The 22,533-nt window shown below is 59.3% G+C and overlaps 1 protein-coding gene across 1 annotated transcript; it reads right to left on the minus strand.

The window, feature by feature from the left end:
- Positions 1-12,245: 12,245 nt before the first annotated feature.
- On the minus strand, positions 12,246-22,288 carry LOC119108839 (mRNA-decapping enzyme 1A; the record flags this gene model as incomplete). The annotated part of the gene is made up of 4 exons (XM_037232379.1): positions 22,218-22,288; positions 17,407-17,543; positions 16,831-16,871; positions 12,246-12,373 (listed from the first exon to the last, which is right to left on the minus strand). Coding segments are annotated over exons 2-4 (301 nt in total), but the record flags the coding sequence as incomplete, so codon positions are not given.
- Positions 22,289-22,533: the final 245 nt, after the last annotated feature.

Here is a 22,533-nt window from a genome sequence, read left to right on the forward strand (position 1 = left end):
CTTAATGCTTGCGTAGTTTCGACTACGTCTCTAACCATGACAAACAAGTAATGAAAAAAATCAAGCAATAAAATGAGGCACTTTTCCATAAGGCCACTGCCAATCACAACAGGATTCCTTTCCCACACGGCAGGCCCTGGTAATTTTTGTACAAGTCATGGGGTATTCCGAATAACGTTCCAAGTCTCGTTAAGTTGGCATTACCCATAAGCCCAACACGAACGCCCAGATCCGCACCTTATTCTTGGTCCGGGCGAGCCAGGAGTCCGTGCAAGCGCCGCCAAAAGGTCACATCCGCAAGGCCAAACAGCCGGCTAAGCGCGGCACCTGGTCTCAACGCCGGGACGGGCGGGAATGCCAGTCCAGATCACAGGTGGATCAGTGGCGATGACGCGCTCCGGAGGCGCCGTCCAACGGAGGTACACCACACAGGAGCGGCCGGCACCCGGCCGGCGCGCGCCCACAGGGCACCATCAATACCCGGGGTGGGATCAGGCCCATCTGGCCGCAGCTGGGGCGCCACGAGCCACTAGGGCCGCAGCTAGGGCTCCAGTGGGTGTTACCTGGTTCGTCTCAATGAAAAGTTCGCTCACGGTTTAGTTCGAGAGACATTTGTACAGGCATAGAAGACACACAAAATATACGCATACGAACAGTTGAAAACATTGGCAAACCATCTCCTCTAATGCCTGGTCCCTTCTCCTCTCCCCTTTAGTCCTTTGTATTCTCACCAGACATCACCATACGACTAATCATAATGTCCATGATAAGCGGGTGGGCCATGCTCTTTCTGATCCGTATCCCCAGTGAAGATATACACTTCCGGATCAAGAAATAATTGTTTAGGCATGCTTAGAAAGATGATCGTACCAGCATGGTTTATTGCAAAATGTGAGAATGTTAAAACATTTCGGAACGTAAGGCCGTAGGCCCTTAAGTAAGTAAGAAAGTGGAGTGATCAAGAAATCTGGATCAAGAAATAATTGTTTAGGCATGCTTAGAAAGATGATCGTACCAGCATGGTTTATTGCAAAATGTGAGAATGTTAAAACATTTCGGAACGTAAGGCAGTAGGACCTTAAGTAAGTAACAAAGTGGAGTGATCAAGAAATCCGGATCAAGAAATAATTGTTTAGGCATGCTTAGAAAGATGATCGTACCAGCACGGTTTATTGCAAAATGTGAGAATGTTAAAACATTTCGGAACGTAAGGCCGTAGGCCGTTAAGTAAGTAAGAAAGTGGAGTGAAGTGAAGTGACCAGGTCTTTCCTGTCCATGATTTCTGACCACGATTCATTTGTCCATGATGACTCATTTCCTGTGAATGATTTCAAACTACGTATCGATTTTTCACCGACTGTTACGTACCTGTGACCGCAGACAAAAGTTGAGGGACCAAGGACACGACGGACTATTAAGACACTATAACTAAAGTTCATGCTTTCAGTGGGGTTTATCTATAAAAAATCGTTAGCCATCCGGTCTCCAACCAAGCAGTCAAACTGCTGTCTCCACCAACCATTCCAAATAGCAAAGGTTGCAGAGAAACAACGGCAGTTCCTTCGCACTGCCCTTCGCAAAAGTCGCACCAGACGCTCATCACATGTTAAGCTCATCGTCATAAAGCTTGTCGATCATCGTCACCTCGTTACGTCATGCAAAACTAAGCCCGTTCTACAAAAAAAGAGAGATGGAGACCACGACGGCTTTGATTTACGACGTCGACACAGCGATCGCCGCGGCAGTCGGGGCCTTGGACGCTTTTTAATTACATTTTTCATTTATTTGGGCGACGACAGTATCTCAAAAACGTCTCCTGTGTGGGCGTCTGACCGAGATCGTGGGAATGTACTCAACACGGCCGCCGGCGGGCCCCGGCGGCGACGCATCAGGTCGCGCCCCTCACCCAGCCCGCCGTCACACCTCAGGTCGCGCCCCTCACCCAGCCCGCCGTCACACCTCAGGTCGTGCCCTCACCCAGCCCGCCGTCACACTCAGGTCGCGCCCCTCACCCAGCCCGCCGTCACACCTCAGGTCGCGCCCTCACCCAGCCCGCCGTCACACCTCAGGCCGTGCCCTCACCCAGCCGCCGTCACACCTCAGGTCGCGCCCTCACCCAGCCCGCCGTCACACCTCAGGCCGTGCCCCTCACCCAGCCCGCCGTCACACCTCAGGTCGCGCCCCTCACCCAGCCCGCCGTCACACCTCAGGTCGCGCCCCTCACCAGCCCGCCGTCACACCTCAGGCCGTGCCCCTCACCCAGCCCGCCGTCACACCTCAGGTCGCGCCCTCACCCAGTCCGCCGTCACACCTCAGGTCGCGCCCTCACCCAGCCCACCGTCACACCTCAGGTCGTGCCCCTCACCCAGCCCGCCCGTCACACCTCAGGCCGTGCCCCTCACCCAGCCCGCCGTCACACTCAGGTCGCGCCCCCTCACCCAGCCCGCCGTCACACTCAGGTCGCCCCTCACCCAGCCCGCCGTCACACCTCAGGTCGCCCCCTCACCCAGTCCGCCGTCACACCTCAGGCCGTGCCCCTCACCCAGCCCGCCGTCACACCTCAGGTCGCGCCCCTCACCCAGCCCGCCGTCACACCTCAGGTCGCCCCCACCCAGCCCGCCGTCACACCTCAGGTCGCGCCCCTCACCCAGCCCGCCGTCACACCTCAGGCCGTGCCCTCACCCAGCCCGCCGTCACACCTCAGGCCGTGCCCTCACCAGCCCGCCGTCACACCTCAGGTCGCGCCCTCACCCAGCCCGCCGTCACACTCAGGTCGCGCCCCTCACCCAGCCGCCGTCACACCTCAGGTCGCCCCCTCACCCAGCCCGCCGTCACACCTCAGGTCGCGCCCCTCACCCAGCCCGCCGTCACACCTCAGGCCGTGCCCCTCACCCAGCCCGCCGTCACACCTCAGGCCGTGCCCTCCCCCACCCAGCCCGCCGTCACACCTCAGGTCGCCCCCTCACCCAGCCCGCCGTCACACCTCAGGTCGCGCCCCTCACCCAGCCCGCCGTCACACCTCAGGTCGCCCCCTCACCCAGCCCGCCGTCACACCTCAGGTCGCGCCCCTCACCCAGCCTGCCGTCACACCTCAGGCCGTGCCTCTCACCCAGCCCGCCGTCACACCTCAGGCCGTGCCCCTCACCCAGCCCGCCGTCAACCTCAGGCCGTGCCCCTCACCCAGCCCGCCGTCGCATCGCACGACTCCGGCCGGACAGACCGGCAAGGGCGGAATCTGTGGCGGCGGTGGAATATCTCATGAACGGGTCATCGTTGTCTTTTCATTCATCGCTTTCATATCTTATTGCTTTTTCATGTACTCACTTGATTGCCTCGTGAAATATGTGGGCATCAAACCCCACCTGAAGCCACCAGGCCTCATACGTCCCCAGTCTAATACGAAAAAGGCAGCCGATTCGCGTCAATCATGCAAATTGCTCAGACGGCGACCAGCCGCGCCGCACATTCAGTATCCACCCACAAAGCACGTGCCAAAACGCCGAGGGAGTCGTTCGCGGTGCGCCTGACCCGCGGCGACACCCCGCCTTGCGAGCCCGAACGGTCAGCGTGTCGCCTGCGCTGGCGAGCGGCCGCCCGGCGGCCGGCCGCCAGCGGCCTCCCGCGGGACGGCAGGGCGCGCGGATCCGTCGCCGCCCGGCCGACCTGTTGTGTCCGGCAGGGCGGGGCGCGGCCATCATCACCGCCGCGCGTCGGCCCGATCGGCACCGATCGCTCGCGCTGCGGCGGCGGCGGCGGCGGCGGCGGCGCGGCGGCGGCGGCGGCGCGCCCTGTCAGACGGACGCCGGCCCGCTGTCGCACGGACGGCGGCCACCAGGCCGGGCGTACCGCAGCACGGGCTGGTCGGAGTCGTCGGCCGGCCGGTCCGGGCGTCCATGAGGTCACCGACCACGACAGCGGTCCCATCATCCAGACTGACTGGATAACGACGTGCAGGAGTCCACGAAAGCCGGGGGACAGGGGCTGGCTTCGTAGAAGCGGATCGTCATAAGCGGATGGCGTAATGGCCGGCAGCATACAGAGCCAGGGTCAGCTGTGCCCTGACACGGAACCAGCCGGCATTGGGGCCGGCCGCGGGCCGACCGCACAGCAGCAGCCAGCATCGAGGCCGGCCGCGGCCGACCACAACAGCAGTCAGCATCGAGGGCCCGGCCGCGGCCGACCGCACAGCAGTCAGCATCGAGGCCGGCCGCGGCCGACCGCACGCAGTCAGCATCGAGGCCGGCCGCGGCCGACCGCACAGCAGCCAGCATCGAGGCCTGCCGCGCGCCGACCGCACAGCAGCCAGTATCGAGGCCGGCCGCGGCCGACCGCACAGCAGCCAGTATCGGGGCCGGCCGCGGCTGACCGCACAGCAGCCGGCATTGGGGTCGGCTGCGGCCGACCGCACAGCAGCCTGTATCGGGGCCGGCCGCGGCTGACCGCACAGCAGCCGCATTGGGGCCGGCTGCGGCCGACCGCACAGCAGTCGGCTGTGGGGCAGCTCGGAGCTCGGCGCGGTCAGCAGCAGACACACGTCCTCAGCTGGGCGCCAAGGCTGCGCCTGACTTGGCGCGGCAAGGGGGAGCACCCCCTGCGCGGGGCCAGCACGGAGCACAGAGAGGACGCACGGACGACACAGAGCCGCAGCCGTCAGAGCAAGCCGCGGCGAGGGCATCGCCGCGACGCCGAACGGACAGAGGTCCCCGGTCGCCAGCGACGTGCAAGGCGGCTTTCACGACACCCAGCGCACGGCCAGCAGCCCCCTCCCCACCCCGCCCCCTCCCAGCAACAGCCGCCGGGCAGCGGGCACGGCCGGTCGTCGCGGCCTGCGGCGGCGACCACCCGTGCGCGGCGGTCCTGGCACGGCCGCCTCCCGGCAACGTACGGCAACGAGGCCTGGCACGCGCGGCATCCGGTCCAGCTCCGAGTGAAGTGGCCAGGTGGGCGCGGAGCTCGGCGGCAGCCGTGCCCGGGCCTCGTCGCTCGGCCGACCGGCCGCCGGTGGCACGGTGACAAAGCGGCGCACCTCCTGCAGCCGGTGCGGTGCGGCTGGCAGCGTCGGACGGTCAGGCCCGGCCGAGGCCGCCGGTGGCGGGCGGCCAGCCCGGGCCAGGACGATCTCACGGCACAGCAGCGACCGTCGCGGCTCGCTGGTCCGCCCGGCTCGCTGACCGGCTCGGCTCGCTGGCCGGCTCGGCTCGCTGGCCGGCTCAAGTCGCCGACTTGGCCAGGTGCGCTCGCGGTGAGGGAAGGCGGCGCCGCTGGGCCGGTCCGTGCGGGACGCCACTGCGGAGCAGGCCGTGGCTGAAGCGGCAGACGTCGCACGGCAGGCGAGCTCGGCGGGCGGCTCAGAGGCCGGAACGAGTCACACGGAGAGCCTTCAGCCAGCCATCCGTCACCAAAGCCGATCGCTGGTGTGCAACAGCATTTCACGACCCCGTCGTCGCAACGGTTCACGACCTCTCTCTGTCTGTCTGTCGAACAGAAGACTTCCGAGTGCACGACAGGAGAAACAAACCAAAATAATTAGAACAGACATGTAAACAAACGGTCCGGACTGATACGCCACAGTGCCAACACTGGTCACGAGCTAGCTGGGTCGACCCGCCAGAGAAGCATGATCCCACCTGCCAGCAGACGTCGTCCGTCGTTTGTGAGCGACACCACCCTTGAGTAAGGCCACCCTACATGCCGTGCGATCCGAACCGAATAGGGATCGCAGGACCCAGACGAGACCGCGGCGGATACATGCGGCCAGGCCACCTGACCGGGGTCAGCCTGACCTGACATGACTCTGCCCGGTCCGACCACCCGATAGCAGCGAGTACGGCTACCGACATCAACGCGGTGCCGCACGTATCTTGGAAACGGTGTTACGGGTCACCGCGAATATTCGCAGAAGACGCCCCTATGCGTGCGTCTGAGGCTGGCTGCGACGTCCCTTACTCTCGCTAGGATAGTGGCCTTCCTGCCGCCTCGCTGGAACGGCCGTGTAAACGCGGCCAAAGCACGCTGGCCAGACCCGGCCATGCCGCGCAGAAGCTGCGCGTGCCGGCCACCTCCGCCCCTGATCTGCATCCAACGGCCGACGGTCACGGCAGGCCGCTTCCGGCGCTGGATGGCGCCGGTCATCAGCGCCGCGGGAGGGATGGCGCGGAACAAATGCCTCGCGGCGCGCCGCCATTAGACGTCGTTAGCGTATCGTCGGCGGCCGTCTCGTCAGCGGGGGGCGGGTGCCGGTCGGCCGGCGAGCGTTCCAGTGCCCGGGCGCGCAGCTCCGGCCGAGCCGCTCGACGACCGACGGCTGCCGCCCGTCGGCGTTGCCGGCCCCGCTGCGCCAGCCGCCGCCGCTGCTTCAGAGCAGCGCCTACGGCCCAGCGACACGCCAGGGACCCGCGCTGAAGCCATGGACATGAATATACACCGACATAAAACGTACAGAAACAAACGCCGAAGTAGCGTAAACACGTATGCTTTACGGCTGCGCTACAGCCAAACAAGGCGCGTTTTTATCGTGAGCCCTGCCCTACATTAGGCCGCGATCAGGACAGGCCACTCGTCACGCTGCTGACGCTGCTGCTGACGCTGACGCGTCGCCGGCCCCAGCTGACCTGCGTCCAGCCCTGCGGCGGCGCGTCTGTCGAACCGCGCCGGACCGCCGCGGCCCACATCAGACAACCAGGTGACCCTGGCGGCGGTCCGCGGCTGCGCCTCGAGACCCGCTCGGACGGCCGGCCATTCCGCCGGCATCCTCCGCGCCGTCCGCGGCCGCGTCAGTAGAACCCGGCGGGGTAACGCCCCGCACCAGCCCGCACGTGTTCAGAGGGTTCCGCGCGGCCCGTGCGAGCGTCGCGAGACGGCGTTTGGATGCGATATGAGGGCACGGTCTTGCGATCACCTTCGACTGATACGCACTACATAAGGAGACCGTAGCGATGACTGACGACATCGCTACGGACTCCGATCGTCCGCAGCTGAAGCCGATCGTGAGAGCAGGGCGAGCGCGACGGCCGGCTAGGATCACCGTCGCCCGACGGCTGTTTGTCTAGCGGCGATCCGGCCTGAGCCCCGCCAGCGAAAACCGGCACGGGAGCAGCGGACACACCGCTTGTCACAGCTACCGCTCCGCTGACCGCAGACAGACGAGGCGCGGGGCGACCACAGAGCGTCAGTAAACCCGGATCGTCGCCTCCCGATGGACACCCGGCGAGAGCGGCTCACCGGCGTCACGCAACCGTTGTTAATGCTGTTTATGGCGTCAGGTAGATCGTCTCAAGAAGTGGGGGAAGGGAAGGGAGGCACACAGCACCAGGTGTGTCGCAACTTTACGCGAAACATAACCCAGTCACAGCACGTCACCAGCAGCCAGCTGCTGTACACAGTATATCAAAGCACTGGGATAGGCAACGTTTGCCTTTCCCGATTCCCTGCGCTAGCCCATTTCCCTCGGACTCTCCACGATCCAGCCATCTCCCCGCTCATAACGCCACCGCAGGACCCCACGCGTCGCGGCACGACGCAGCGACGCAGCATCGTGGCGGCGGGCGCGATGCTGCGTCCACCGCGGCCGCCAGGCCGCCCGCGCCGCGAGTCGGCGGCCGGCTCGGGGCCGGTGGCGGCGGCCGAGGCGAGGCGAGCCGGCCGCCTGTACTGTGCGTTAGCGAGCTGTCGTCCTGAAATAGCGGGCGGCGCGGCCGGCCGGCCACTGCGAGTGACAGGCCGGCTGGAGCGGCGCCAGCGAATTGTTTTATCATCGGCGGGGCGGCGCGTCGAGCCGAACAAATCACTCGCCGACGCCGGCCGACAGACCACGCCGCCGCGCGACACCGACCGAGACGCGGCCGCTGGGCCGACACCGCACCGACGGACGGCACGACCCGTCGACTGGTGCCACAGGGACCGACCGACGAGAGACAGCCCGCCTCCGACTCGGGACATGCCATGGGACACGGCAGGGGCGGACAATGAACGATAGTGGCTGACAGAGCATGTACTGACTGCGGGACACGGCACCGACTGGCGGGACGCGGCAATGACTGATCGGACACTGTCCGAACTGATGGGGCGCAGCGATGGGCACTTGCCGGACCGCTTGATCCGACTAATGAGACACGGTATGGACCCGGGACGAGGTATGGATGTAGCCGTCGCAGGGCGTCAGTCGACACCATGTTGACGGCACGGCGAAAAGATGGACGCAACACTGAAAGATGTCACACAACTCTGACTGACGACACGGTACTGACTGACGGCACGCCGAGCAGATGGACCCAATACTGAAAGGTGCCGCACAGCTCTGACCGGCGAGATGGTACGAACTGATGGGACACGGTGCGTACTGACGGGACACCGCACTGACAGGAAACCTCACAGATGGATCCGTACTAATGAAAGATGCCACACAGTTCTGACTGGCGGCATGATACGAACTGGTGGGACAAGGTACGTACTGACGGGACACCGTACTGTCTGACGGAACACGGAGATGACTGACGGGACACGGTTATGACTGACGGGACACGGTAATGACTGACGGGATACAGCGATGCCTGACGGGTCACGGTAATGACTGACGGGACACGGTAATGACTGACGGGACACGGTAATGACTGACGGGATACGGTGATGCCTGACTGGACACGGTAATGACTGACGGGACACGGCGATGCCTGACGGGACACGGTAATGACTGACGGGATACGGTAATGACGGAGCACGGTGACACCGTGATGCCTGACGGGACACGGTGATGCCTGACGGGAAAAGGTAATAACTGACGGAACACGGTGATGCCTGACGGGACGCGGCAATGACTGACGGAACACGGTGATGCCTGACGGGACGCGGCAATGACTGACGGAACACGGTGATGCCTGACGGGACACGGTAATGACTGACGGGACACGGTGATGCCTGACGGGACACGGTAATGGCTGACGGACACGGTAATGACTGACGGGACACGGTGATGCCTGACGGGATACGGTGATGCCTGACGGAACACTGCACTGGTTGACAGGACCTGACGCCGATTGATGGGACGAGGCACCAGCTCATAGGACAGGGTGCGCGCTGACGGGCCGCGGCGCCGACTCAAGCGATACTGGCGGCGACTGGCTGATACGGGCTGAGCCAGACAACAATCACAGGCCACAGCGACGGCACCAAGTGGCACAGTGCGAGACAAGCCTGCTGAGCTATTACCGATTTAGAGTAATTTACATAGTCATTTTGCGTGTGTAAAGTGATTCCTAACACGCATACGCTGTGTCGCATGCTGTGTCGTGCCACTCGATTACGCAACCAAACACCCATATAAAACTCCAGTGCCAATCATCCGCTGCACCTCCGACAGACATGAAACAAACACCACCAAGAGCCATCAGAGTTCAGCAAGAGGGGGAGGGGCGTCTTCACCACGCGCAGCCCCTCTGCAGCCCGGATGGTGGGGGGCGTCTTCAGAACACGCAGCCCCTCTGCGGCCGGCGCCGGTCCCCGCCAACACGGCCGGCCACGGCGGCGCGACGGACCGCTGAGCCAACAGCACTGCCAGCGGCCGCCGCCAGCGCGCGCCGCAAACAACGGCAAACGCGCCCCGTGAAATTGTTTAGTGCCGCCGATTTAGACCGGGCCGGGCGCGGAGCGCGGCCGGCGCGCGTGCCCGGCGGAGGAGAGCGGCGGCGCGGTGGCCGGTGCGACAGGCCGGCCCCGGACACCCCCGGTGGCGGAGGAGCGCAGCGGCGCGGTGGCGGGCGCGGCGGCGGGCTCGGCGGCGGGCGCGGTGGCGGGCGCGGCGGCGGTTGCGGTGGCGGGCGCGTCGCTGCCCACTCCAGGCGAGGTTCTCTGCTCACGAAATATCACCTGTTCAACAGCTCACTTAAGCACGTGCGCTACGGAGTTAAGTTCTGACCTCAGTATCCGCTCTACGGGGGGGGGGGGGGGAAGTGCGCCTAATCGTGATTCCACTGTCGCGGCGTTTCATTGCAGCGCATGTTATTTGCGGATGGGCACTCGATAATTCTAGTGCGGCTGTCGGTCTCATGCTGAGTGGAAACGCGTGCTCAAACAGCAACTCTCTTCAACGTACCATGATCAATTATCTAATGCCGTATTTAAGCTATGTGACACAAGCAGCCGCGCCCCAAAGCATTTTTTACGGGTCATTTCAAGATAGAATACCCCATAAAACGTGGACATGACATTACTTTTACGATGTTGGGTCCATATTTTCCATTCTGCGAAAAGGATTTTACATCTAACATCTTGTTTTTGAGGATATCAAAGCATAATTCTACAAGTGACGAACAGCATCTTGGATCTCGGCATGAGCGTCTTGCTCTTGTTGGCTTGCCACCAAAACAGAAACCATGTTTTTTTACAAATTATTGGTCACCGTCCAAAACATAAATTGACATCAGCCTTCTGAGCTTTTGCCAATTTCCACGAAGTCGTTAAAACCGGCTAAAAGCCCTTAAATACAGACAGTGCCAAAAAATAGCTTCAGCCAGCTGAAACGCTATCTCTGCAAATAACACATACGTCAACGACCCACTTAATCTGACGGATTCGCAACCGACCCATTTTCCTACGCGATACCGATGAAGACGCCAAGATTACCCGGCATTTAAGGCAATTACCAGCGATGCCGCTTGACAAGTCCAGAGATCTGAAAATGCCAAGCAATTACACCAACAAATCCCGATTGCGTCACGCCGTCACCGGCCGCGGAGCACGCTGCAACCTCAGAGCGCGCCGGCTGTGGCGCGAGCGCCGCCGCCTGCGGGGCCGCGCCGCCTGGCGGCCGGCGGTAATGAGACGCCAGCCGCCTAACGAATTGGCATCACCGCTCGCCGGCCAACACGGCGACACGCTATCAGACGTCCGTCGGAGAGACGCGCCGCGCCGCGCCGCGCCGCCGCCTGCGTCTGGCGCGGCAGCGGGACGGCAGGGGAGGGGGGGGGGGGGGGCGATGGCGGCTCACCGCTGCGGCGATTATAGCGGAGTTGGAGAGCGGCACCGCCGCAGCCCCAAACCCCCCTGCATAGGCTGGCTGGCGGCGAACAGTCGCCTCTGTGGTGGCGCACCTTTCGTGGGGGTCCGTGGGGGGGGGGGGGGGGTTCCCGGTCACCACAGGGGGGCGGGTGAAAGACGGTCACTGCTGATCAGGGTGTGATACGGGTCACCACGGTCACTCAGAGGACCAGGAGAGGGCCGGCCATGTACAATCAGGAGGTGTGATGCAGGTCACTGCAGAGGCCCCGAAGCGGGACGGACACGGGCAGTCAGCGGTGTGCCACATGTCACCGACCGTGCCTGGCACCTTGTCGGTCACGGGCGGCCAGCGACACGCCACAGGTTACGGCCGAGGACCCGGACATGGCCGGCCACGTGACATCGGGGGCGTGACAGGCAGCGGCAGGCATCGCGGCCGGGCAGTCCTAGGACGACCAACGTCAAAACAAAACGTGGCTTTTAGACCGGTCATCGACGCATGCATGTAACTGGCTGTTTTGCATTGAGGTATTCAGTGTCGCCAGCGCCGACAGATTCCGCGGCCGGAGTGGAGGTCTCCTGCTGCGGGAATCCATTTCGAACTTATCGACCGTGAACCAGTCGCTTGCACCACTTGGTCACGTTGTGTCGGGCGCTGCTTGCCAGAGAGGCAGAGACGGGGCAGCGTGTCCAGAGCGCCCCCCCCCCCTCCCCACGCCAGTCCGCGCAGACCAGGGGGCCTCCGAACGGGGCGCGCCGGCCTCACCGCACAGCGAGTACGGCGGCGCTCTATCACAACACACACTCGCCGCGGGAGAGGCGCGCCGACACGGGCGCTACACCTGCACAGGAGCGGCCGGCGTCGGCAAGTGCGTCGAGCCCGCGACGACGTCCATCTGGCGGGCGTAAATAAACAGCCCTCGCTCGGCCAGGTGCCGGCGGCCCGGGCGATCACTCGGCGCCGGCCGTTGGCGGCGGCAGGCCATGCACCATCGGCCGCCGCGTGACGAACAGGTGGGCGTGGGGTGGGGTAGGATGGGGGGCTCAGTACAGCCGTTCCCGGGACCGGCAGGAGTGTCGGCAGCCGCTGCTGTCACGCATATCTGTTCTCGGAATTGCTGTTCTGAACCCGGCACCGCCTATTGCGTAAGACAGAGTGCTGTCCTCTTTCGGCAGCGAGTCGGTAATCGATGTACGCTGTGGCGCACACAGTCTGCAGCAGCGGCAGTCGAGGCGTCCACATGCGCACCCACCTTGCGACGTTCTGTAGAGGAGGAAGGGCGCCTGCAGCTGGAACTCCAGCTCCTTGGTGAGCGGCTGCAGCAGGTTCTTCGTGTTCAAACGGTTGAGCACCATGAAGCTGTGGTAGGGCGGACCCGACCTGCAATACGAACGCTCGTGATGACGCGACTACACCAATCAGAGCGCCAATAGGGATTGATGTTGGCAGGATTTGATACGTCTGCCGGTCGCCCACGGCCGCCAGGGGGGGGGGGGGGGACCGGCCAGTCAGCTCCACCGCACGTCCGCGCGAGGCCTTCGTCGAGAATGAGCGAGCTCTCCAGCTGGTCCGCAGAGCCGGACCGGCGACTGCGACCTGAACGGCTCCCAACTGTGTAAGCCCCACACATCTCCCACCACACGGCAGGGCACGGGCAGCGGGACACAGCGCAGCCGGCCGAAAGCGGAGGTCTGCTATGCACACTGAATATGTCTGACAATGACGAGCTGTGACTTGGCCGCAGCCGCGGGCGCCCGAGCCACGCGCCACACCCGCCATGGCTGAGGAGACGTCCGTGACCGGTCAACAGACCAGAGCAGCCTCATGGCGAGGTGTCGGTGCCGAAGCCACGCGCCACACCCGCCGTGGCTGGGGAGACGTCCGTGACCGGTCAACAGACCAGAGCAGCCTCACGGCGAGGTGTCGGCGCTGGAGCCACGCGCCACACCCGCCATGGCTGGGGAGGCGTCCGTGACCGGCCACCAAACTAGAGCAGCCTCACGGCGAGGTGTCAGCGCTGGGCCCGGGCCCGGGTGCGTGCGGCGCGAGGTCCGCTCTCCGTCGGCCGGCCGGCCGGCGGGGAGGGGCGGCAGCCGGAGGACGCCGCCGCCGCCGCCGCCAGTCGGGCGCCGCGCGCTGCGTGAGGAGGCCGCCGGCGCGACGGTGTGTCCCGGCCGACACAGGTGCGCGAGAGGGCCGAGCGACGGCACCGCCCCGGCCACCGCTGCTGACCCAGAGCCCAAGTGTCCCGTGGCGCCGCGTCCACCAGTGACACCGCACCAGCCCCCGGCAACCGCGCCCCACAGACCCGCCGCCTCCTCCGTCGCTCCCAGGTAAGCGGCGGCGTAACGTGCACGCCCACCGCCCGCCAGCACCAGCGGGCATTGTTCGGCAGAGCCCGTGCGGCGGGGGTCGCCAGGGGGCCGCCGGCGATACAGCAAACAGATGGCGCCCGGGGGACCACACGAGCGCGTGGCAACGCGCCAGACGCGCCGTCTGGGCGCGCTCCTCAGCAAAACACGCCCGCCCGCGCTAAGCCTTGGGCCCTTAATGTGCCATTCAGGGTGTGGATGAAGATACAACACAGATCACCGGCACGAGAAGCGGAGATTCTTGCGTCGCTTACCGAGCAGCGAACCCATGCCAAAAACAATGATTAGAGAAAGGTAGGATGAGTCTTGTGTTAAAACTCATCGCATGAAAATGACACCATGCTTTCCGTGCAAAACAAGAAAAATGAGCAATAACCAGTCCGTCCACTATTCATCGCGAATAACGCAGGTTGCAGAGGACGGGACGATGCTCAAGTGCAAAATGGGGCGATCCCTTTCGCTGCAACAACCGCAAGTCACCTCAGAGCACGACAGACTGGTCTTCATGTGGCGAGCTCTCAAAGCCTCACCCTGACTGATACAGTCCGCACCACCCAGGCCGCTCCCATCCCTGGCACGGAGACGGTCCATGACAGCCGGGTGCGAAGTTCATCAGGCGCACCGGCCAACAGAACTGACAGCACGCGCTGGCTGTTCAGGCCGCGCCCAGCTGGCCAGCTGGTGTCCGCGGACACAGAGCAGACGGCTGACGAGCCGGGGACGGCCGGAGCCCCGCACACTTCCCTCCCTCACATCACCGGTCAGACCAGCGGCGGAGGGCCGACCGCGCGGCCGGGTGGCTGCTCACCGGCGGGTCCGGCCACCTGTGGCGGGACACGGGAGGGGGGGGGGGGGGGTCAGACCAGCGGCGGAGCAGCCGACCGCACGGCTGGGATAGCCATTCGCCGGCCGGTCGGGCTGCGGGGGCGAGGGTCAGAGCAGCGGCGGAGCGGCGGACCGCGCGGCCGGGGTGGCCGCTCATCGGCGGGTCGGGCCGTCTATGACAGGCCGCGGGAAGGGGGGGGGGGGGTCAGACATCCCGGTCCTGAGGAGCAGCGGCTCCACCCGGTGCCGCACGCCGCTGACTCAGCCGCCAGCTACAGTTCAGCGGCGACGGCGGCTGTTTTGACAACGGCCGGCCTCCTTTCAAACGTTTATAGGCGCCCCGGCGCGATCAGAGCCGGCGCCGGACGGCCGAGCGCCACCCTCTCATGGCCAGACGCCGCCCGAGGGTCGACCCCGAGCGAGCCATGCCCGTCAGCCGCGGCCGCGAGTTGCGGCTGACGGGCGCGGCTGTCATCGTCCGGCGTCAGCACCGTGCGTCAGCTGCTGTTTCGGTCTGGGACTGACCTCTGTGTCAGCCCGGGTGTCGGCCCGGGTGTTGGTCAGCTGTTGGCCCGCCCGCTCTCGTCTTGAGTCAGCCGTGCTCAGGCGGCACCAGCCGTGAGCTCCCGGCGGCAGAAGGACGATGCCTACGTGCGCAACGCCAACGGCACGCTACCAAACCCGCCGATGAGTCCAGCACACGAGCCAACCGCAAGCGAACGCGACCTGGCCAGGCGGCGGCTGCGCGGGGGTTGCTCCAGGCACAGTGAGGGATGATTCGGCCTCGACAAACGACAAATGCAGTCGGGACGAGGCACAGCCGGCTCGATGCTCTCCGGACCGGACGACCCTCCTCCTGTAGAGACCGAGTGCGGTCGAGCGGCGTGGCCGCCCAGGAAACCAACACCGACCTCAAACTACGCCATCTGTTGGCCACAGCTGGCGTTCAAGGATACGCCAACATCGAGGACAAATCGCTTTTGCGTCGTGACCACTTGCGTTGGTGAGAATACTACCAATCAGCACACGTACGCGAAACCGTGACATGCGTTTCGTTCTATCGAAATACCATGCTCCCAATGATCTCCATAACTTTCTGGGAAATGACAACAACAAACCTGCAGTCGCTTCTCTAATCTTTCGAACTTGTTCTTGCTTTTGAAACAGAAAATGAGGCGGTCAGCAGAAAAGCCTGGGGGGATACCCACACGACTCATCCTGACTTTATACACACGCCGATGAAGACATGTGGCCGACTTCAGCTGCTGTTATAAAGCACGTCACACCACATCACCGCGGACGTTTAGCCCAGTGCATGCCGTTTCCAGTGTCGCCGCCTTCACGACCAAGCCAGGTTTCGCCGAAGGCAGCTTGTTTGCCGACCACGCGTGTTGTCCACGAATGCATGGACGTATCGGGCCACTGACCGGACCCTCATGATCATCGGCATTGCCAATGGTGGTCCAGCCACGCCGAAGCCCTGGTGCTGTCAAGCGGTGTTGCGTGATGGTGCTGCCCCGTACCAGGGCCCAAATGGAAGGTTCCATGCGCATGCGCGACCACCGGTCAACGGTCTCTCAGCTTCGATAACATGTTCATCAAGTCTGGTGCAATATGTTCAGAGATAGACCAAAGTAAGCCAACGAGGCCTAAACATCACAAGGCCCTTAACGTCAGCGGGCGGTTCCCAGGCTTGCAGGAGGCTTCACATTGGGAAGACAAGGCAGCGGGGCAGTCTGGCTGCTATTCCTGCAGGCTATTCTAGCCGAAACGAAAACAACAAAGTTTCTGTTATGGAAACTGAACAGATTCAGCCCTTCCTGCCAGCCCAACAATGTTTCAACCGGCCCTCTCGTCGTCAACATTCCAGCATTCCGGCACCATGATCAGTACCGAACGAAGCGTCACTTCCCCAAAGCGCATCACACAGAGACACGCGAGGCAGGAGGACCCGCTCGGCACCAGGAGAGCAGCGCCGGCCGACACTGTGCCCTGGAGGTGGGCGGCCGGACGCGGTCGGCGCGCGCCCACCCTGGCCACCCGGGCGGCCCGCGCCACGCACAGCGGGCCGGCACCGCTGTCGGGCCGCCCTGGATGACGCGCGACATGGCTCGCCCGCGACCGGACGCCAGTCGCCACATATAAGGCAGACGACCGGCGCCTGCCGCGCGCTGCTCCCTTTTCGGGAGATGGGAGCTGAAGCAGGGTCAGAGCCCGCTCGGCACTGACGGCTGGGGGGGGGGGGGGGGGCCTCCCAGGACGCAGCTCCGGCAGCGCCCCGTCTCGCCCCCAAGCAGCTTTCCCGGGGTTCACCTGGTCGGCACGCTCTTTGCTAGGAAAAGCTGGCATAAACAGTCCGGGTGGCTCTCATAGAAGAGCAACGGTACCCACAGGACGTCGAGGAAGGTGTAATTCGGCGAAGTCGTCACATGGTGCTCGTAAGGACGTTTACGAGAGATGTGCTCGGCGAAGACGGCATAAAGATCCCAGTCCTTATATCCCTGAGTGGCTGGCACTGGGAAGGCAGACCCTTCTTAAGGGAAAGGACGCTAACTGGGCGAAATTACCAAACTACAATATCTGGCACAGCACGCACCCCGTTGCGCTGCACTGGACCGATATGAGCGTCAGTCCTCTTACCTTTTGTAGACGAAGAGCGCTCCCTGCATGTCTGTTTTTTGCTGCAACAGGAAACTCTGTCAGACGGCTTGACTGGACACAGACCACGACATCACGGTTTTCCCTCACGTTTAATATACTGGGGCTCTGCGGGCAACGCCACTCTGCAAATACCGCACCCCATGACAGTACAACAATGATGTACCAACTTTTAAAAGGTTTCACGCTGACTGTTGAGACCAAGCGCCGCAAAACACGCCGTTAAAACAGGCTATCACGACGTCAGGTGCTGGGAAAAACAAATCGCGAGGCGATGCCACGACTCTGCACGTACGCACATACACAGAGGTTGTGCGATAGGACAGCTTCTTGTAGCCTCGGCATATGCAGACTTCCGACACAGGTGAGCAACACAACTCCCGAAATTAAGATGCTGTAAGGCATCCACTGGTCGCCATCTTGAGTACACGAGGCAAACATGAAGAAACCAACACCATATAGCTCAAACACGAGTTCCGTCCCTAGCCCGACGGAGCGCCACCTCGCCTCCCCAGAGTAGCACCACAGGTCGCATCCACGCGCGGGGGCGCCACCTACCCACTCGCTGGCCGGCGAGTTGTACTCGTAGACGGCCACCTGGGTGGCGCTGTCCACAATGTCGGCCACGTACGGGTCGTGGCGGCGCACGGCCGTCAGGTTCATCTGCTGCGAGCCCACGCGGTCGGCCATGGCGTCTGCGGCACACGGGGCGCGCGACGCTCAGGGGCGGCGGGGCGGAGACACTGTGACGTCATGCCGCCGTCCATAGGCGCGCCGCGACAGCGCGCGATAAGCCTCAATGGCGCGGACACGGCAGACACGGATCCATGGAGGCACAGCACCGGCAGGACGCTTTCGAGCATGCACACTGTGCAGAGACAGTGCACCATACCCAACTCCTTGCGCCACAGAGACGGCAGTGGTCTGTGAAAGCCAGGAGCAGCAGGCACTAAACAGCGATCGATGAAAGCGGCGAGACGGCGCGCTCCCCGTTCAGCGATATAGAAACAGTAGTCACCCGCCAGCAATGTCGATACAGACAGCAGCCATATGTCAGTAGTGGCGACGAGGTCACAAATGTTCCAGGGCCAACCCTATGCTACGGTTAATTAGCTTTAACAGGAATTTGGTGGTTGCCGAAAGAAAATCACCAATTTTTTTGTGATTTTGTGACAAATAAAAAAGTTCTATATTGGGTAACAAGTTCCCAGTGTCCCATGACCTTACAAAAGTGTTCTATTAACCCAGAAAGCTACTATCATGCCTAGAAAGGGAGGGGGAGTCCAGGATGGTGATCGGGGGTCCCTGTCACATGAGCAGCTCCAGCAGCTCAATGGCAGACCCAAACTGAAGAGTCATGTACCGTTCTGATCAGACATCTGTTTGTCTCTGCAGGGAGCTCAAATTGGTGCTGGAATGGGTCAACTTTTGGAGACTCAACTGAAATCCATTCCTTCCACAATTGGTGTAATCCAGAGTTGTGTCAATCTTCTCGGCAGGCATTATGGATCAATTGAATGAACAAGAAATATGGATACCAAATCAATACTCTTTCTACCAACTGTAGCAGGCATGTGTAAAAGAAGGAATACTTTATATTCTTCCAGCCTTGTAATCCAAATGCACGTCTGTTGAGCACTTTCCGTCGCCCAGGACAGTTCATATGTGTACCTGATGCTGGAACTTTGTGAAAAATCAAGCCAAATCTACTTGACACAGATTGAGTTATCAAAACTGGGTTTAGTTAACACGCGCTCGGGTGGGGGCCAAATCGACCCCTTCGAAGGTTTTCAAGAACGGTTTCCGAACAGCGCGGCGTAGCCGCGCCAAATTTTGCGTAGCCGTAGACAATTGAATAGCAGATCGTTTGGCATCAAAAATTTAAATGCAACTTGTAAGGTCGCTGAACTATGACAGGTCAAAGTCAGGCCATGGTTTCAGTAAAGGCAATTTCTAGGGAACCGTTCAACCAGTTGCAACAACGGAGTGTTAGACGAAACCATACATTTCTGAGATGCTTTCTTAGGCAAGACAACGGTTGAATGAGCAAATCACATTGACCAAAGGTCAGGTATGCAGGTCAGACCACGGTCAAAACCAACCTGTTTTATTACTCTCGGGCTCGCTGTATGGGGTTTGGAAGAGGAATTATAGATCTCTCGGGATGATTTATTGCTGTAATGATGAACATCGACAAATAATCCTGATATGATGATGAAGTATGGATCTCTCGGGAGATTACGAGGTTTACTTTCTGGGCTTGCTGCTACTTTAGGTCAATGACCTATTCTTACCCGACTGGTGCTCATTTCGAATGTACTGACAGCAGGAACCGCATTACACATCTTCCATGGACTTCTTAGAGGTAAGAATAGCTCATTGAACTAAAATGACCCAGGTCAACATTTTCCTTTTAATAGCAAAACTGCTAGCACCACCTATCATAATTTTTGTATCTTATTTAAGTGCAAAACTTAGAGCAGCTTGTATGATTTTGGTCACCATGATCTTCAAAACGTTAAACAAGGTCACTGACCTTGATGAGCACGTGACTTTTTGCTTAGAAATGATTATTTAGGTTCTGGGGGCACTTTGGAGACCAACCTGGAATTTAACCTTGTTTGACCTCATTTGACCCGAAGGTCATGACCTAGAAATCTGAAACCTTGACGTAAGTGAGTTTACATACAGGTCAACACACCCTGTAAATTTGGTGTCTCTAGCTCTATTAGTTCCAGAGATCTCAGGGGGGCCGTCAAATTGACCCCCACCTGAGCGAAGGGTTGCCAGCCGGCCATCCGGGCGCGCGTTAAAAAGACACTTAAAATAATCCACACGCTTCGTGGCTCAGAAACAAAACCATTTGATCACAGCCAAACACATTTCTGACCAGTTAACAGGAGCTGAACATAGACTCAGACTGCACTGGACCCATAGACTCTGACTCAGGTCCAGGGTGCTGATCTCCTGCAATGTATGGAAGGAGACTCCTGAACCTCCTGCAATCCTCAAATTTATATTCACACATTTGATTTCTGTTTCAAGTACTCATCTGTGATGAGCTATCACAGTGAACACAATTCCAAGTCTAACTATGTTCAAAGGCATGAAATCCAACTTCAGCTCAATGAGAACTAATTGATTGCGGACTGTCATCCACCTTTTAGTGGCCGCTCCTCAAACCCAGCTGCTACCACAGACTTCCCACTCTGACCCAGTTACCATCACAGACTTCTCTCTCTGAAGCCATCACATCACAGCTGCCATCCCAGACTTCCCTCTCCAAACCAGCTGGCACCACAGACTTCCCTCTCTGACCTAGCTACCATCACAAAGTTCCCTCTCAGACTCAGCTACCATCACCGACTTCCCTCTCCAAACCAATCATTTCAGATTTCCATGCTTTGGTAGCAGCAGTGGCTTCCTAATCCTGATGCCACTCTCACAATACTGAGCCAGTTTATGGGAACAATAGCTTGCAGCATAGTGCCAGGTGTGTACTTCACGCATGACACAAAATCACAGACTGGCCCAACAAAAAGGACATTGGAACCTTTGTCGACCTCAGGCTCAAGTTACGCACACAGATGGGGGAAGGTGGTTTTTAAGGCTGGCCAGATGCGGGCAGTTGTGATCCAACATCAACCTTTGTAAGCTACTACTGTTATTCAGGAACACAGTATGGCCATTTTGCAAAACTGCTGTCCACTCAGCAATCTAGATAAGCTGTTGAAGCAAGCCCAATGACAAGCTATGTGTATTGCTGAAGAAGTGAGGTACTAGGCATATCCTTGAAGACCTCCTCTTTTTTAACCGCCTTTGCTGTAGCAAGGATGTTTTGCCAGGAAAATGTAGCAATGCAGTATACAAGTGCTTCATGGATGCACATCTTTTTTGATAGATGAGCATGTGACATAGTGTCATTCAAAGGTGACAAAAGGGCACCAACAGAAAACTAAAAAAAACCTTGAGCAAGCAGCTTAGTGCACAAAAACACATGCCACACCACATCCATCTGACACAAATCATACAACAAAATGAAATTTAAAAAAGAGCCAAAAACATCTAAATCCATGGATATCTGGTGTCAGAGCTCACACTAAATAGTGTCTGTTGTGTGACCCCTGACTACAGATATATAATTGTGCAATGCCAGGTTAACAGCAGAATTCACCACCATTTGGTAGCTGCAGGTACACAAATTTACTAGAAACTACTCACAAATGTATTGTTTATCCAATGACCTTGCTTCTGTGTGAGGTTCATAGATGGAATGTATGTACTCTGTTCACAAGAATAAGTATGAAGCCTGCATGTTCTGCAAGAAAAAACAAGTTTTCTCTTTGCACGATTATCATTCAACAAAGCCTTGGCAATAAAACTGGCCAACTGGTAGGCTGGTACTACCTAACTGCACTTCATCATGTTAAAATAGCATTGCAAGGATTTGCACACCTAAATTCAGGACACAAATGCTTAGGAAGAAGCAGAGAGGTGAGTTACCAGGCATTTATGACTAGTTTGAATTAAAAAAACTACATAAAAATTCAAATATTGTTTCTGAGGTCACCTGAATTTGAGAACCATTTTAATGATTATATAAACCTTGATGCACTTTTCTCAATTATGCTTGGATGAGATACTGAATTTTGCAGATTGTTGGAGACTTCCCCAACTCCCTCCCTGCAGCAGAGCTCACACTGGTCCCTGCTGAGAATGGCATCTGAGTGAATCTGCAAAAACATATCTCCAATGCTCTAGAAGACCACATTTTGTCAGTGTGCTGAACATTCCACTTACATCCTCCAAACTCAAGCTAAGCCAAATTGCACTGAATTTACACAGTTTGTTCAAGAAATGTTCTTGGAATGAGAATGGCTACATAATATGATATTTGAGCAATAAAACACTCACAAATGGCTCAAATTACCTTTGTAGCATCATATTTCTAAGAAAAATTGTCTGTGTTCAAATTGATGAAAACTGTGTTATACTTTACTGAGCACTCATCTACAGTGAACAGGCAGTGAAATTGTCACCATAATGTTGCTGCTTTTCTGGACATTTCAAGTACAAATTTTATTTTAGCTGTCTAGCCTCTGGCTACTGATGAGACAACTGCAGTCATCAGGCCTCTACAATTGGTTATCCAATGTGTGCTGTGCAGCCTTCAAAATGAAAGGCATTCAATAAGACCAAATCCTGGACCATATCTTGTCTCATCTTTACGCTACTGACAGCTTGAAACATGAATGGGTGTCACACTGTTGAACTATGACGCATGCCGCAGGGCACACATAATCTGCACAATTTGATTTGAAGTCAGCAATCGGAAAACAGCGAATGGCAGCGAGAAAGAAATGGCTTACCTCTTTACAACACTGAAAGAGCTCTGGCAATCGGCCTTGAAAGGCCAACCAGTGATTTAAACCGTTTTCCTCCTTTAAGATACCAGGCACACGAAGTTTGCACCTATCCCAAAACCCGAACTGGCACCCAGCGCCCCGCTCGAACACTCACCGGGGGCCCCAATTTCGCGTCACCTCAAAACCTCACGCACACCGGCGCTGAGACGCAGTGCGCCAGTATCGTCAAAATACTGGTGTGTTCTACTCAAGTTCTACTTTGTCTTAAAACAACTGTCGACAACCACATTGGTCTATATGTTGTACGGCCAACCTTTTC

Source organism: Pollicipes pollicipes, unplaced genomic scaffold, assembly GCF_011947565.3.
Source record: "Pollicipes pollicipes isolate AB1234 unplaced genomic scaffold, Ppol_2.1 Scaffold_6792;HRSCAF=8049_pilon_pilon_pilon, whole genome shotgun sequence".
Taxonomy (NCBI): Eukaryota; Metazoa; Arthropoda; class Thecostraca; order Pollicipedomorpha; family Pollicipedidae; genus Pollicipes; species Pollicipes pollicipes.